Genomic DNA, 18442 nt, shown 5'->3' with positions numbered 1-18442 from the left:
CTCTTTCTCCCCCACCTTCTCCTTCCCCTCCTGGTATCACTACTCTCATTGTTGGTCCTGAGGGGTTTCTTTGTCCTGGATTCCCTGTGTTTCCAGCTCTATCTGTACATGCTCTGGTCTAGCCGAATTTGTAAGGTAGAATTGGGGTCATTATAGTGGAGGGGAGGAAGTATTACAGAACTAGAGGAAAGTTGTATGTTTCATCGGTGCTATACTGCACCCTAACTGGCTTGTCTCTTCCTTGTGGTCCTTCTGTAAGGGGATGTCCAGTTGTCTACAGATGGGCTTTAGGTCTCGGCTCTGCACTTCCCCTCATTCACATTGATAGGATTTTTTGTCCTGGGTCTTTGATTCCTGATACCAGATCCCATCAACACACCTCATGATCACACAAGCTAATGTGCTTCTTCCATGTGGGTTTTGTTGCTTCTCAGCTAGATGGCCACTTGTTTATCTTCAAGCCTTTAAGACCACAGATGCTATCTCTTTTGATAACCAGGCACCATCAGCTTTTTTCACCACATTTGCTTATGCACCCATTTTGTCTTCAGCGATCAGGTTATTAAAACAAAGTGTTCTTGCATTGAGGGAGTACTTGAGTAGAGGCTCAATATCCATCTGCTACCTTGATACTTAACATATAAATATTTGTACATAGATCTATTTCCCTATGTTATATGTAAATATATCTACATATGTACATACCTGTATTTCGACCTCAATAAGTGCCCTTTGCGTCCTAGTTCTTTCCTCTATTTCCTTTTACTTTCCTCTTGTCCCACTATCATGTTCAACCATCAATTGGGTTTCTGTAATTCCTCTGGGTTACATTGCCCTTGATGAAGCCCTACCAGGCATCCTACACCCTCCTTACTATTGATCTTAGACCACCTGTTCTCCTGTCCATGGGTTTGTTAACACCCACTTCCTTTTCCCACTTCCCCTCTCCCATGTCCCACTGGAACCATCAGTCCAGTTGTTTTCTCTCTCGATTGTTTACCCCACCTATCTTATCTAGATAGACATGCAAAGACAATAATAAGTACAAAAAAAGGCAGAGCAAAACAAAAGAACAAAAGAAAACCAAAAAAGCAAGCAACAACAACAACATCAAAAACCAACAACAAAATAAAAAGCCTATAAATAGTTCCAGGTTTATTTGTTAACCTTTAGGCGTGTTTTCTGGTCGAGTCTGATGGGGTAGCCACGCCCTGGCCCCAAAGTCTATTTTTGGTATTCTCCAGGGCCTTCATTGCTTTACTTCCCTTGCTGCTCTGTTGCATGCCCTTAGAGTTTCGCCCCAGTGCGATGGGTTTAGATTGGTCAAAATTCCAGCACTGGGCTTACACATTTTCATGGGTTTGCTTAGTCTCCAAATGAGGGGGACAAGAGAATCCCTACTGAATAGTTAACTCTTTTCCTAATGTGTCTTAGAAGAAAGGGTTCAGGACGGTGTTGATAGGATTATAGGATTCAGTTGTAAGTGATTGTTAACAGGGTTAATTAATTGTAGTTGAAGATGCAACTGAAAGAGGTAGAAGGCCATTCATGTTTGAAAGAAACAATGGCTAGATGAGCTAGAGGGTGGCCAAACAAAACTGTCTTTCTAAGTTCCAGCCAGGGAGTGAGTAGAAGCATAAACGTGCACATAAGGTATACAGGACTTGTAATTTGGAGCTAGGTCACTTTTGTCATTTGATTGGATATCAGAGTGAGCCATCTCAGAAGGAAGAGCAGGGGAATCCCAGGACCAACAAGGGAGAAGAGCTGTGAGTGAGTACATGTGAGACCCCTGCCTGCAGCGGCAGAAGTAGCAAAGGCCCAAGAAGCCTTAGTCTCAAGACCCTGAGACAGCCCACGAAGAGAGTAAAGCTGAGTAGTGCCTTTGGGCAGGAGACTGGCTTGCAGAATGGAGTGCTGCACCTTTGGACATTTGTCAACACTAAAGAAGCTTTGTAACTCTTGGGTGAGCAGAGCTGGGGCCAAGGGACCTCCTAGCTGAAAGGCCGAGAACCAGAGAGAGGTATTCCTATTAAAAGACTAAGAAGAGGCACTCTGGGCATAAAGGCTGTATTCTAACGTTTTCTGATTCCTGCTTGTGGTAGCCTGTTCACTTCCTTAATAAACCCTCAGAATCAGGAATGTGGTCTGTGAGTTCTGTGTGGCCATTGCAATGGATTATTGATTCCAGCAGAGAAGTAGAGTGGGAGGAGGGGTGCAGAACAGGGTAAAGAAAGCTGGAGGTGAAGCGTGTCTGACTGCTGCCTTGTAGCAGCCAGCCTCGGGCTGATGTGGATTTGGAGTGTGTCCTTCCCGTGTGGCCCCATGCCATTTCCTAACCAGTCTTTCAAACTTGTTTCAGTAACATCAGTGCAAATACACATTGTTTAGAGATGCTTTAATGGTTATTACATTTTACACGTATCCCTTTTGTCTTTAATAGGCGGGAAGGACAGACGGAGTGGCCTCATTCTGACAATTCCGTTATGCCTGGACCAGACGAATATGGATGAGCTGAGTGTTACCTTGGACTATCTACTCAGCATTCCAAGGTGACTTGAAAGGTGTTTTTCCTTATATCTCCATATGTTTGCATGTACTTAATAATGATTCTTTCTACTGCTATGGAAAGTTTCTCCGATTAAAGACATTATCTGTCATACCTGCTTTTATTAGCAATGAAGTTATAGTGAAACGTACTAGGAAATAATGGCTTCTGGCACCAAAGCAGATAAAATACGTTTGCATTTTACGTTCTTTTGCTGTATTTAATATGATGCAATTTTTAAAATACATGCACTGTCACCTTTTTAAGAACAGAGATTAAGCAACTGTATACCATGCAACTTTTAAAAAATTAGCAATGCTAATTCAGTAGGAAAGCATCTTTTACATATGTGCCTATTTTACTATATAGATATATCTATATGTTTTATTAAAGAGTGGTGGCTATTAGGAATTAAGAAAATAATTTAATTTAAAAATATTTATATTTTAATTCAAAGGCACTTCAATTTGTTATTTTTACATTTCTTGGGTGAAGACCAAACTTAAACATTACTATTTGCTTACGTCTACTCATAACTTCCACAACAACAAACAAAAAGTCCCCGCCTCCTCAACTTCCTCACCATATGTCATATTTGGGTTCTCGAATCTGACAGAACATTTGAATCATCTAGAGATCACTCTCAGAATTCTAATGTCTGGGCCTCTACCTCAGGCATCTGATCTAATAGCTCCCGGGAGCCTGCTCATTAGATTAAAAGGACAAAAAAGAAAAGAAAACTTAAGCTTCTAAAAAAGTCTTAATGTGCAGCCAGATCTGTAAACCACTGCAATGAAGCATGAGATTGAGGACAGAAGTGTGTCTATATTTATTTAATAGCTAGGAGGGAACAAAGTGATGCTTACTACATAAGAATGTTTTTAAGCCTTGGTTAGTGCATTTGAAACATTTTAGTTAAACAATTCTTTTTATCCTTCTTTGTTTTCATTTTATTAGCATACTATAATTTATGTAATCTAAACTACCTTGCAGCGTACAAGAGGAAAACAATGTAGAAAACCAACTTTAATTAAAACTATTTTTAATATTGGTTTACAATGTAGTGATTTTACCACTGATTTTTTTTCAATATGGATCATAAAGTAGAGATCATAAAATAAAGCTTTTTGTTTTTCATCTTAAGTAGAGGGAAGTTATCAGATCTCAGAGTCAATTTATTAGTATGTTAGAGCCTTGTTTTCAGCCCTCTGAGCTGCTGATTGCCAACTCATGCTATTAACTATTAGATAACAAACTTGCTAGGTAAACATTAGATAACATGCCAAATTCATAGCTAAAAAATTATGGGAAAATATTTATGATGTATGTATATATAGTTAAGTATTTAGGGAAAAGATAGAGAAAAATATATTGTGACATATATGCAGTTAAATATTTAGAGAATTAAGACACACATATTAGAGGTACTTGCCAGCGTCCACAGCTAGTTTGTAGTAGGTCTGGGACTAGAATCTCCAATTCCTGATTGGAGTCCAAGAGTTTTTCGTGCTTCAAAGTAACACAGTGGAGATCCGTAGTGTACTTGTATCTTATTGAAATGAGGTTCTGAAGTTGGAATGCAATATCTTTCCATGAATGCTGGGTTTCCCCTCACAGGGATGTGTCACTGTGCTGTGTTGTAGAAGAATTAGTAATAATGGATTGGTTTGTTAGAAGAACAAAGATGCTTGTAAATGTATGTTAGAATGATTGTCATCCTAGCAAGATACTCACTGAGCCACAGGGTAAGAGACACTGGGTAACTGAGGCCAGCATACTCACATCTCCTGTCTCATGTTCACTCTGGGGTGTGTAAACCGGCAAGTGGAACAAAGGTAAGGTGACCAGATTTTAACATTGGTAAAGCGGGACAAAAGCGGGACACCATTGATAAAACTCATTTCCTGGCGAAAGAGCCACATGGCAGCCGAAAACCGTATACCCTAGCTTGTCGTACGTTCTTTCCAAAAATCGGGACTTTTTAAAAACGCCGCGGGCAAGATATGACAAAATACCCATTTATAAACTATCAAGGGCTCATGAGGGAGGGGGGAGTGGGGAGGGAGGGGAAAAATGAGGACCTAATGTCGGGGGTTTGAGTGGAGAGAAAATGTTTTGAGAAACGATGTACAAATGCGCTTTACACAATTGATGTGTGTATGGATTGGGATGACAGTTGTATGAGCCCCTAATAAAATGTTAATAAATAAATAAATAAATAAATAAAAACGCCGTGGGACGCAGGGAAAAATTGTTAAAAATCGGGACTGTCCCGCCAAAAGCGGGAAGTCTGGTCACCTTAAACAAAGCACAAAATAGCCTTCACTGTTTAAATTTTCTCTTTCCTAAGCATACTTAAGATGCTACTCCAATATAAATTTGAGTCAGCTTTTGCATATATACTCTCATCTTCCAGAAGACAGATGAAACTTATTTTGGCAAGGCTACATAAATTACTTGATTGATTGATTAATTAATCTTGCATAATTGTTTTTGCCAAAGTTTTGCTCTCCTAAATATCTGCAAACACTGAATTGGAATTTTTTTAGTCAGCCTCTTATAACTTTGGCATTTAAAAACTTGGCTGCCATCTTTATGCCAGTACCTGCCAGTCCATTAGAGATCTAGAATGTCTCATTGAGCTATTTATTACAACTGTGGATAGGAGCAGATTAGGTGTGATCTGAAGAACCTCTTTTTCTACCACTCAGACCCGCTTTTAACCCTCTCTACTCCCCCACCCCAAATTTCATTATGAGAAATCTCAAATATATAGATAAGCTGAAAAAATTGTATGGTAACTGAACCATATTGCACAATTAACATTGGACTTCATTTGCTTTGTCGCATTTCTATGCATTGATCCACCCCAAACAGTTTTTAAACTTACTATGTCAGACCCAGCTATGTATATTAGAAAGGTTTCTCCATTTCTGACACTCCTGCATTTGCAGGTGATTTGCTTGTGTCTCCCACTCCCGCAAGGTTAAAGTGTAATTCTTCCCAGTTGTGAATGGCTCCAGACAGCTCCAGAGGTGTAACCAGCTAATGTGTCGTCTCTTCCTTACAGGAAGAGTCCAAAAGAAGTTCCCTTAACGTTTTAATATCATACAACTTTTAAAATTTTGTATAAGAATAAAAAGAAACTCCCCATTTTCTTAACTATACTTTATTTATAATGACCTAGGACAAGAACTGATTTAAATAGTGTGAAAATGCATTTCTTGATTCTTTTCTACACAGGTGGGCCCTAAATTTAACTTTTATTTCAAATTCTGAGTATAAAGGCTGACAAGGGAAGGTTTAGTTGAACTGTAGGCTGGCCTGAATGCTGAACTTAACTTTTAAAAGATGATAGCTGAACCAATTTTGTTTATTTTTTGCTATGCATTGTATGGTTGTTTTTTTGTTTTTTGACTTTTTTAAAAAGTTAGGTTTTTGAGTTCATGAATAAGCATGCACTGGATTTTCAAGTTGGGTGACTGCAACAGGTACCCAGACTAATTTCTAGCCCCTCCCTACTCCCCAATAAGCACAGAAATATAAGATTAATTTACTCAAAGCAACAGTTCTAATATCCTTTTCAGTGTCCTAGGATCTTTTCCTAGAAATCAGTTCAGGTCCATACTTTGCTGATCCCTAGTTCTTACAGTGTGCACTATACTGTAATGCATGTGAAGACAAGACCCAGGCCCAGCCTCCCCTCTGTGCACCTCTCCGTGCGCATCCTTTGTGGATATAGTTAAAGGTGGTAGGAGCAGCTCTCCCGGTGAGTTCTGAGTCATTCCATTGAACGGTCGGACATGCCCGCCACGGGCCTTGTAGGCAGCTGGGCTTGGTGTCTGCCACTTTGGCAGTTAAATAGAAAGGCATCGTTTACACTAGTAAAGTCCTCTGTAAGAGTGAAGTGGGGAATTTGAAGCCAGTCTGCCTTCAAGTCTGTTCTTCACCACTGCAGTACACCTACTTTTTTTATTATTACTATTTTTCATTTTTATTGGCACCCAATCCACATATCATACAATTCAATAGTTTTATTGTTTAATCAGATCAAGAATTGTACAATCATTACCACAATCAGTTTTAGAATACCCTCCCCTCCCATGGTTAAATTGATTTAAAATGAGTTGTGTAATCAGTTCTTGTGCTCCGTTCCTGCTCCTGCCTTCCCTCACCCTCCCTATCTGTCCCCCGCCCCCCCACATGCACATCCCCTGTAAACCCTTGTATCAGTTATTGTCTGTCTGCATCCACTCCTTGCTTCACAAACTGGGAAAGCCAATGGGAACAATAAAAAGCAAAATCGAAATAAAGTGGTAAGGATAAAATAATACAAAGATAAAAATACAAATAATGAGTAAGAAAGAAAAGAGCACCCTTAATATTTAAAAAGCCAGGGACGAAAGTTTTGACATGGAACATGCAAGAGATACTTGTACCTAGAACGCATTCAGCTTAGGTCAATAGGGAGGCCAGCTGTCCAAGTATCAAGTTTGATCTAGCATAATCAACATTACAGTGATCTCTGTCCGATAGTAAGGCTGTTCCAACTTCTTTTATAATCACAGGGGCCTATCTAGCAGGAAACGTTTAGTATCAGTGGGCTCGAAGCCTGGACCTGTGACAGAGGAGGCTCTTATGATCATAGCTGCATGGAAAAAAATTTAAAGATTTTATATTAATGTTTTCTTTCAGCAGATACCCATCATGCTATTATAACCATTATATTTCCTAGCACAAAGGAACTTCGTGATCCTCTAGCTGTGGAGTTATAGATTTTCAAGGTAGAAAGTATCTTAGCAGGAAATATATCCAACCAAATCCTAAATCCTTTTTGTAGTAAATCCTACTGAGTACTCATCTTTTCTTCAACAGTTACAAGAACTGCCTTTCCGTTTTTCTTACTTTAATTTTGCCAGTTCTCTCTAGTTTTAGAAAACCTAATTTATTTTGCATACCAAATTCACTGCTGCAGAGCCCACCCTGTGTCAGTATTCCGAGATTATAAATCTTCCAGAAGTGGGCCGCCTTCTCTTTCTCCCATGGAGAGGCGGATGGGTTTGGATGGCTGACCAGGTAGTTATCCACCCACCCACTAACCCACCATGTCGCCAGGCCTCCGTTCACTAAGACCCTAATTCTTTATTCACTCACCAGAGACATGAGAGCCTACAGTGTGCTCTTCCCTGTCTTAGGTGCTAAGCAAATGGATGAACAAAGGACTGTACCTCCTAAAAGTCATCCAGATATTACAAATAAATGCCCAATGTATTGGATGTACCTGAGTGCTGGTAAAAGGAGGGGGCTATGGAAAGTGTCAGGAGAATGATGGGGCGAGAAAGGGTGTATGGAGATCGTTTACGAAAGGTGGGAAAGAAAGGCATACTAATAAAGTAGCATTACACAGAGATGCTTCTGAACACAGGGACTTGTATAAATACCAAGACATTAAGGCAGGAGCTGGCTTAGCCGGAAAACCAGCGTGACTGGAGCAGATGGATATTGACAGTCTGTCCAGAGATGGACTGATGGAGACGGACATGCTAGGAGAGCAGTGTGAGGAGATGGAGTCAGTTCATAGACCCCTTGCCACCGAATCATTGCTGACCCATCGAAAGAAACCCTGTCAATCAGAGTAGCACTGCTGTAGAGGGTTTCCAAGACTGTAGTCTGCACAGAAGCAGACTGCCACGTCTTTCTCCCACAGAGCAGCTGATGGATTCAAACTATGGGTCTTTCAGTTTGCAGCTGAGTGATTCAACCACTGCAGGTCCTGGGCGTTAGGCTTTCAGTTCTGAATGAGAAGGGAATGCATCGTTGCAGTCTGAGAGGTGGTGCACTTGGATGTCTTCTAACAGTTTTAAGGCCCTCTGTATTTAAAGTCAGGAGCCTTATGATGTTTTAAGGAAGTGTTGATCTGCTAACTTCAAGGTCGATGTTTCAAACCCACAAACTGCTTCACAGGAGAAAGATGAGGCTACTTGCAACCGTGAAATTGACAGCCTCGGAAACCCTACATGGGGGTCACCATGAGTTGGAATTGACTTGCTGGCCATGGATTTGGTATTTAGACTGTTGTGCTAGAAACTGCCAACGTAGCAAAAAGATGATCTTGATTTCTTTAAGCATGTTATTTAGTGAAGGTGAGATGTAGATAATACTTACAGGGAAAACCTAAGTAGGTTAAGTGCTGTAAGCAGACCTGGAAGAGAGGAAGAGCGGGTGCCTTCCGTTTTACTGAAAGAAACCAGGGAACCGGTGCAGGAGGCAGAACCCAGGGAATCCATTGGTAATCATTTTCTAGGTCAAATGTGAGTATGTTCCTTATAAAAATGATAACTGTAATAAAGGAATGTGAATTCCAAATTAATTGCATAGCACTCTCAGCCTCTTCAGTGTGTCCTTTAAGAGGGCATAACATGTTTCTAAATTAAATATGTGGATGCTCAAAAAGCCTCCACCACCACTGTATTTATAGAAATGAAGTAACAAATATTTCCTTTTCCTTTTAAGTAGTTGAAAGATCTCTTGATCTTGCAGTTTTGAAAGTTTTTTTTAGATTGTGTGTGTTCTTACAGTCCACCTTAGTAAATTGTGAGAAAATGATGATAAAAGGTGCTTTTAAGTAAGAACTCTGAAAGATAAATTTAAACTTTCGTGCCCTTAAGCTCAATACAGATAGTATTTGCGAGTGTTATTAACTTTTTAGATCTTAATGTATACATTATAGTGTTCTTTGAAATATAAATGTGTTGTTTGTGTAAAACTTACTTGTGTAACAAAATAATAGCTTGACCTTTATCTCAGCGAAGCAGATGCCAGTGGCAAGAAAGCACCAGAGTGCGTTCTGGAGATGTCACCATCTCTTGGGCCCGGCCTCCGTCTAGGTGAAGTCCCCCCACTGGACAGCTCCTGAGAGTTTCCATCCAAGGGCTCATAGTCATCTGAGTTAGCTGCCAACAGCCAGCCGCCCTGCCTTGGCTAGTCTCCCAGACTTGCTGCTACTTTCAGTCCTAGCGACCTCCAGTGAGTGTGTCTTATTTGGGGTGAATTCCCTCTTTACCTCAGCCCGCAACTAGCAATTAGGTGTCCGGTTGGCTTTTCCCAGCAGGTGTTTGTATGCTGTTGCTAACCCTGAAGCAGTTATTTTTATTGCCTCACCTTTCCCTCCCTAGACAAAACCTAGTGGTCTTATCTTAAGAGGCAAAATCCAAAGATAAGAGTATTTAAAACATTGCCATAAAAACTCACCCATTAGACATGAAAATTTTTAAAAATAAATTATCAAAGGTTCATGTTGGAGCGAGAGTGGGGGAGAGAGGGGGAAAATAAGCTGATACCAAGGGCTCCAGTAGAAAGAAAATGTTTTGAGAAGGATGAGGGCCCCAGCCTTGCACTAGAGCTGTTTGTGGACTTGGCTTCCCCGCCCCGCCCCCGTAGATTGTGAGCACTTAGAGACAGTGCAACCCACTACTCCCTTTCCAGGTCTAGCGCAGTGCCTTGCATCAAGTAGCATTCAATAAATATTTATTAATTATCAATAGCATTTATTGCATTCAATAACTATATGTTCTGAGGGAAAAAAGGAAAGAAAATGATGATGGCTGCATATGTACAAATGTGCTTGACACGATGGATGGATTGTGATGAGTTGTATGAGCCCCCAATAAAATGACTTTACAAAAACCCTCACCCATTTAAGTGATATAATTCTGTGTTTCTTAGTATATTTGCTAAAGGTTGAGCTGAAACCATCACTACTACCTAATTCTAGAACATTTCCATCAGTCCCAAAAGACTGTACCCACTAGCACTCCTTTCCCCCTCCTCCTCTCCCAGCCCCTGGCAACCACTTTTCTGCATTCTGTCACTACAGGTCTGCCTGGTGTGGGTATTTCATGTAACTGGAGCCATACATCATGTGACCGTCTCTGCTGGACTGCTTCCACTTAACAGTGTGTTAGGACTTGTTCCTTTGCCACTTGGACCAGTGCTTCATTCATTTTATGACTGAATAATATTCTACTGTATGACTGTAATCCATTTTGTTTGTTCATTCCTCAGTTGATGGACGATTAATATTTTGGGGGCTATTGTGAATTAATATTAATATTTACATGCAAGTTTGTGGACTTCTGTTTCACTGGCTGTCCTTCTCAGCACTTTTCTATTTATTTTGTAAGTTCAGCTTCTGTCCCTGCCTCACAGGATCCTGCTTCTCATTGTAAATCTTTGGCAGCATCATCCTTTTACTGTGCCTCCACCGTGTCTCACAATGGTGAGACATCAGTTTCCAAGAACTTTTGGGGACTGTGTGAATATTTGGAGGGAATCAAGAATTCCTGTAGCACTATTGGAAGAGGACTTCTGTTTACCTTTTGTATAGTATGAGGAGTTTCCAAAAGTTCATGGGAAAATAAAATTGAAGATAATGGAATTGAAGCTGCCACATAGAAACAGCTGGATGGGGAGAACTCTTACTACCAGATCCCTGCTCTGCCAAGCAAAGTTGTTGTATTGAATCGAGAACAATTAAAGTCCTTTCATGAAATTGAGTTTTATAAAGAACAATATTAAACTCTAGATTTGGTCGTTACGTGGTTTTTCCGTATAGATGTGCATTTCAGTTTAGTAGGCTTTTGAGGAGTGCTTATTTACTAAATATCTGAGTAATCCAGTGTAATGTAGCAATAACACTTTCCAACAGCCAGCATAATGCTAGTTGGCCAAGTGAGAGTTGCAATAGGTCAGGCACTGTGCATTCAAGCATAGCGTAATTGCTCTCCCTTCACAAACGTTCATAGTGCTGATGGCAAAGCAGAGCTGTGACTCTGGAGTTCCATTGGACATGTGAAGCAAGGCAGGGTCTTCGATGACCTGCTTGCTGTGATTGCTCTTCATCTCACAGAGTGACTTTCCATGCTTCCAGAGTGGTTGTCGTAGCAAATTAGCTCCAACATTTCCTCCAGGTTAAAACAAAAACAAGAATTCTGTGAAGAACTTTACATATTGACTGTGTAGACCAAGCCAGGGGGGATGACTTCTCATGTAAGGTCAAGCGTTAAACCTTGACATTTTAGAATTTTGCAGAAGAACATCTAAAGTTGTTTTAATACTTTGTACTTTTGTTTCAGTGAAAAGTGTAAGGCTAGAGGATTTACCGTGATCGTGGATGGCAGAAAATCACAGTGGACTGTGGTGAAAACTGTCGTCTTGATGCTGCAGGTAGTTTCCCTTTGACTCTCAGGAACTGTTTCATCTCTCGGCAACCGATCCTGATGGTAACGGCAAGCCCGTCTCATTCTTAGTCCTGTGCTCAAGCTCACCATGACAGTGTGCAGAAAATGCACGGACTGCTGACAGGCCCTGTTTATATTTTGTTCTCTCAAGTTCAGAATTTAAGTAATAAAATGGATCTTGACCCTTTTCTAATGGTTTGTAAATGATCTAAAATGTAATGTTTACATAATTTAAGCAAATAGGCCACTGACTCTCAAAGGTCGAGCTACACATGTTGGGCCTCCCTGGGGGAGTGTTGTGTTCTGTGGTACCGATACCATCCTCCCTTCTCCATCTCACCCTGACACTAATGAATGGGAGAGGAGAACTGTCTTAGTGTTGACTGAAAAATCCCTAAGGTGATTTTGGTATGTCTCTCCCTTCTACTCCCTCCCTTCCTCCAAAAAGCACCAGGATGCACGAAGACTATAATCCTGAAAGGATTTGCTAATGGACTGTGTCCTCGGGAACTTTTATTAGCTCACAGATGAATATTTAATAAACACCTACCATTAAAAAGTCCTTGATATCTGATCCCAGACTTCTGTTTTATGCTTCTTGTGATTCTAGCAGTATTTCCATGGTGCCTTGCATGTGTTAGGTACCCATGAAACCTTGGTTGGTTTAATATAAAAGTAGTTAGAACATTATGATCTGACATGGGAAAATGCAACAGTGGAGTGAGTAGGGGTGGAGCAGTAGGGCAGACTTCCCACGGACCTGGGTTCCATTGGAAAGACTTCAGGAGAAAATACATGTTAAGTGATTTAACAAGAGGAATATATACTTTAAATGAGAGAACGGGACAAGGGCATTCCTGGCAGGGACTTTAAGTTAGTAATGGTGCAAAAATGAAGGGACTACAATGAAGTGAGTTGATGGAAAGCCTGGAAAAAATACTAAGAGTAACATGACCATTCACTAAGGTAATTGCCAGTGGAATTAAAAGAAAGGCGAATCTTAAAGAATTTGAGAAGGAATCGTTGCTGTTGTAGCGTTTCCCGAAAGGGATATAATTTAACATTTTAAATACTAAGAATAATTCTTAGTGCTGTAACTTTTATTTAGGAAAAGTAGGATAAAGGAATTAGAGGGTGGGAGTAACTGTAATTTTAGTGCTTGAAAGAGTTTTGGTACTGAGCTAAGCTTGCTACTTAATTATTTCATTGAGTTTTATTCTTACAAGCATGTTAAGCAGGTTCTATTATCCCCAGAAGGCAATACAGGCTGAAGTGTTTTAAATCTGAGCCAGTTTCTCTTAGAGAACAGGTGGAGCTCTACACAGTCCATCCCCTGGGCTTTGGCTTTGACCATGATACCATGTCTATTTACCAGCAGGAGGTACGGCTGAGCTGGTCCTCACATTGTCTGCCCATTACTTCATCCTCCTTCAGTTTGTGGCTTAAAGGTGTCATAATTGAAAACACTCTTTTGCGTTAGGAAGGACTTAACCTCTGGAGGGCCAGTTTTTAAGGCAGCACAGGTTGGTGTTTTGTAGTAGCTTTTACAGTGGAATATATTTTCATTTCTTTTATAATCCATACCCTAAAGATTAACTCTTTTCTGTAAAGGTTGTTAAAATAACTATTAGGTGAGAAATCCATTAATTGTGACCTTGTGTTCTTCCTTCCATCCTGTCATTCAACTGTGTCACAGATGAGCTGTTTGGGACTTGCTGTCTGAGCAGGAGTTTGATCAGTGGCAGTTTTGAAGAACAATCAGTGGATGCTTTTATCCCCTCTTGCGATTTCTTTTCTGATAGGTATTTTAACAACTTTTGGATTTATTCATAGTTAACATTTTCAACAAGTTGCAATGACCTGTTGTTTACCCATAGTCAAACAGTGTGTCCACCTACAACGTCATTCACTGGTTTTGTCTCCAGAGGTACTGGCAGTACATGTGTGTTCACAGGCTGAATAGTCCATTTCTTTGAAATAGTAAATCTAAGTGTATTCGCATTTTTTTTTTACCCAAATCTCCTACAGTTCAGCATCTGAGCACATCTTAGCTTTGCACTGAATTTCCCAACCATGAATTTACTCTTCATTACCCAGTAAGTACAGGGCCACCAGATTTCTGACATACCAAATGACGTGTTTATGTCAAAAGGTCCTGTATTTTCTCCTAATTAATAGTAATAATAATTATCACTGTTAATAATAATTCAGGGGTATTATTTGTTATCTAGAGCACTAGTTGGTCCCATGATTCTGTAACAATTTTATTGAAACTCAAAAATGTCCATTTCACGTACTTATTTGCCTGTGGCAAATTTGCAGCAGCAGGGTTGAATAGTTGTTGAGAGACTGGCCCACAAAATCTAACATGTACCAACTGGACCTTTCAGAAGATGAGCGCACCTGGGTTCAGAATATAGAATTCGATCTGGTTTCTGTTCTAGCTGCTTTACTTTTTCGCTCTGTGATCTTGGACAGGTTATTTTAGTTCTCTGAGCTCAGTTTACTCTCCTGTAACTGGAAGTATGAGCCGTGTATTAATGAGGACTCATTTATACAACAGATACTCATAGGGCATCTTCTATATTCCAGGCATTGGCATAGACCCTGGAGATGTGAATGACATGATACATAAAGCACCTGCCATTGGGAAGTTCATATTCTACTTGTGGAATCAGACCACAAGCAGTTTAGTTCACACATAATGTGATACTCACAGAGTTATAAATTCCATGAAGAGAGACAGCAGTAAACAGAGGCTGAGCCAGGTGGTCCTGCTTTAATGTGGCCATTGAAGGCCTTAAGGAAGATAGGATATTTGAATAGAATATTCTCTTCTTTGAGGTACAGGGCAAAGAACAATCCAGACAGTGGCCAGGGGAAAGTGAGTGGAAAGCGAGTGGTGAGATGAGTTACTAAAGGCTGATGGGTCCTGAGAGGACCTCATAGACTTGGTAGCAGGTTTGCACTTTATTCTGGATATGAGAGGGCTTCAAATGGGGCAGTTTAAGAAATGATTTCAGAAATGTGGTTACTTTGGGGATGTCAGCTATCCAGATTAGACTTAAGATATATGTTAAAGATATAGGACTTGCCGAAAAAATATTTGTGGAATATTTGTTAACTCGATAGATGCTAATTTTTATTCTCTTTTAGGTTATAGGACAATCTAGTAAATGTGAAATTATATTACACAAATTTGCCTCTTTGTCTTCATCAAGTTAATAATCATGCAGTAATTTAGTCTTTTTTTTTTTTAACAATAACCATTAAATTTATTTTGTAAGAGAAATACTTCCTCTGGTGTGAAGAAATTACCTAAAATGATTGTTTTGAAAATAAAACATTTTTCCATATTATAAAAAAAACCACCAAAATTGTTTCCTTAGCTAAATGTTATATCCTGCAGTTCAGTCTAACACATTTCCAGTAGAGATTCATTAAAACACAAAAAATCATTCATGTGTATGCTCTGATTACATTGTTTATCTGAAATCTTCTCTTGAACCTACTTGTCTTTATAATGTTTCTTACTGACATATATGTTTTGAATTCTGAGCATTCCCTCTATTTTTAAAAATTTTAATTCTTTTCTGAAGGTATCTTACTTAGCCTAATCATGAATAACTAGTAATTTGTTTTTTAGCACATTATTTATTTTGCATGTGTAATTTGGAATTTTTTTTCTCCATTTTATAGAATGTTGTTCCAGCTGAGGTGTCCCTTGTTTGTGTAGTGAAGCCAGATGAATTCTGGGATAAAAAAGTAACACATTTTTGTTTTTGGAAAGAAAAAGATAGACTTGGCTTTGAGGTAAATATACTCCATTAAAAAACAAAATAAATATATCGCTTTAAATAATGCTTTTTTCCAGGTATTATTTTGACTTGTTCACCACTGAATACTAAACTCCTAAACAGTGACTATTGAGATACTTCTTAATCGACTTATGAATGTTTGTCAAACACTGCAAAAGAGTTTCTGTTTTCATTTATATCCTTCTTAATTAATGCCTTTGAATAAGTAAAACCTTTAAATTCTTTATTTCATTACCATGAGGACGTCCCATTAATACTAGGCAATTGTAGACATTGTGGAATTAAATGTGTCTAGTTTGTTGTTGGTACTGGAAAACGTGTCCATACGTTTGCACTGACGTCACTTCCTCAGTCTGACTTTTACTGTGTGGAAGCGTATGTCATTTTATATTGGAAAGAAGCCCTAAGATGGAATAAATACTCATTTTAACCGTTTTTTTCTTTCACGTTTTCCATGTTTTCCCTTCCACAACCTCTTAATTCCCAGCATCCTCATAGAAGATTTAATAGCTAGGCAAACTTTTCGTTGCTTAAAAAAAAATGCGAAAGCATTGAAGAGCATGAAGTCTTACAAGAATCAAATAATAAATATTCACTTTAGACCTTACAACATTGTAGTCATTTTTATTGGCTCAGTATCATCACCCAAAACAAGACCAGGTACCTACTGTTGAACAGACTATCAATTGCTCATATACAAGGTCAGATTGAAGGTGAAGATAATTAAATCCAGAGCACCACTTTTAGTATCTCCCAACTGAATTTAGAGACCTGCTCAAGAATATATTGAACACTAAAGATGGTAGACCAGATGAGTTGTGAAATGACATCAAGAGCATCATCCATGAGGAAAGCAGAGGTCCTTAAAAACAGGAAAGAAAAGACCAAAGTGGCTGTGAGAAAGGACTCTGAAACTTGCTCATGAGGGTAGAATAGGTAAAGCAAATGGAAGAAATGATGAAGTATTAAGAATTCAACAGAAAATTTCCATGGGCAACTGGAGAAGACAGAGTAGTACAATGAAGTGGACAAAGACATGGAGTTAGAAGACCAAATGGGAAGAGCACACTCAGATGATCTCAACTTGAAAGAACTGAAGAAAAACATGTAAACCTTGAGTTGCTTTATTGAAGAATTCTGTGGGCAAAATACTGAATGATACAAGAAGCATCAAAAGAAAACAGAAGGAATATATAGTCACTGTAACCTTAAGAACTGATGATCTTCAACGATTTCAATAAGTTGCATATGACCAAGAACTGATAGTATTGAAGGAAAAAGCCTAAGCTACACTGAAGGCATGAGTGAACACCAAGGCTCCAGGAATTGACAGCCTATTTATCGGCTGATCAATGTTTCACAAACTCATTGCAGTGTTAGAAGCACTCACTTGTCTGTACCAAGAAATTTGGAAGACAGCTACCTGGCCAACTGACTAGAATGATCCATATTTATGCCCATTTCAAAGAAAGGTCATCTAACAGTGCAGAAATTATTGAACAATGTCACTAATATTGCATACAAGTACAATTTTGTTTAAGAAATAAAAAATGGTTGTAGCAGTATATTGATGGAGCTGCAAGAAGTTCAAGCTGGATTCAGAAGAGGATGTGAAATGAGACATAGCACCATTGACATTATCCTTAAACATTATCTTAGTTTTATTTAATTCCATACTTGATCTTCATTGATTTGCTTTTTCTTACCGCTATGTGTCTAAGATTAATTGTGCTTTGCAATAGATGTAATTGATTCATTTTTTTTTAATGCTGAATGATATTCCATCATATGAATCATCACAATTTGTCCTGTTGTGAGGCATTTAGGTTATTTCTCCTCTTTTACCATTTGGAATGGTGGTGCAGCAGGCATTCTTGTATGTATCTCCTGATAATCACGTGTAAGATTTTCTATGTACAGCCTACCTGGGAATCTCATTCCCATCAAGTCTTTTCTGATGCATGGCGACCCTATAGGACAGGGTAGAGTTGCACAGTCTTGGACATTAATTGCTTATGGGAGTAGAAAGTTTTGTCTTTTTCCTGCCAAGCTTCTGGTGGTTTTGAACTGTTGACCTTGTGGTTAGCCAGCCTAATGATAACAGTACACCACCAGGGCTCCCTATCCAGGCATAGTCAATTGATTGAGTGGCAATTGAGAGAAATTTATTGGTGGTGATGTGTTCGTTGGTCCTGAGCCCCTTCATATCTGGTTATCTCCTTTTGTGTGATAGCAGTCATTGATGTTCAGTAATTAGATCCCACAGTTCATTAAAGATTGTAAAATGATGTTCTACTTCTCTTATCCCTTGTCTATATATTTCTCTAGAAAGAAACCCACCCTATTTGCTATTTGATTATCCATTGGTGTTTTTATTTAATGAAACTTGAGATAATTGCTTTGCTACTTCCTTTTATTTACTGGTGTTTGCTGTAGTAAATTAGCTTTTTAGCATATTAATCTTGAGGATTTCTTATCAATATTAACTCATTGACTGAGACATGCTTAGTGTTTCAATATACTGCACTTCTTGTTGAGTATAAATTGTCCCGTTTTAGCCCAGGACAGCCATGCTAGACTTTGGGAGAAAGGTGAGGCTGTCTGCTCCTTTAAAGATTCACAGCCCGTCAGGCAGGGCAAGATATGACAAAATAATAATTTATAAATTATCAAGGGCTCGTGAGACAGGCGGGGGGGGGAAGGGAGGGGAAAAAAGAAGGACCTAATGCCGGGAGGTTTAGTGGAGAGGAAATGTTTTGAGAATGATGAAGGCAATGAATGTACAAATGCGCTTTACACAATTGATGTGTGTATGGATTGTGATAAGAGTTGTATGA

The 18442-nt window shown here is 39.2% G+C and overlaps 1 protein-coding gene across 1 annotated transcript in view; it reads left to right on the top strand.

Annotated features, from left to right (window-relative positions):
• SESTD1 (SEC14 and spectrin domain containing 1) overlaps window positions 1-18442 on the top strand; it is a 96075-nt gene that overhangs the window by 43662 nt on the left and 33971 nt on the right. The window contains exons 3-5 of the mRNA XM_004701465.3: window positions 2444-2552; window positions 11683-11773; window positions 15487-15600. Of these exons, the coding sequence (XP_004701522.2) occupies window positions 2444-2552; window positions 11683-11773; window positions 15487-15600 (314 nt within the window). The remainder of the gene's footprint in view (window positions 1-2443; window positions 2553-11682; window positions 11774-15486; window positions 15601-18442) is intronic.

The sequence above is a fragment of the Echinops telfairi genome, unplaced genomic scaffold (genome assembly GCF_000313985.2).
Source record: "Echinops telfairi isolate 266 unplaced genomic scaffold, ASM31398v2 ScPeMD7_3;HRSCAF=10, whole genome shotgun sequence".
In the NCBI taxonomy this organism is placed as follows: domain Eukaryota; kingdom Metazoa; phylum Chordata; class Mammalia; order Afrosoricida; family Tenrecidae; genus Echinops; species Echinops telfairi.
The sequence above is the reverse complement of the archived record's forward strand: the minus strand, read 5'-3'. Positions and strand labels throughout refer to the sequence as shown.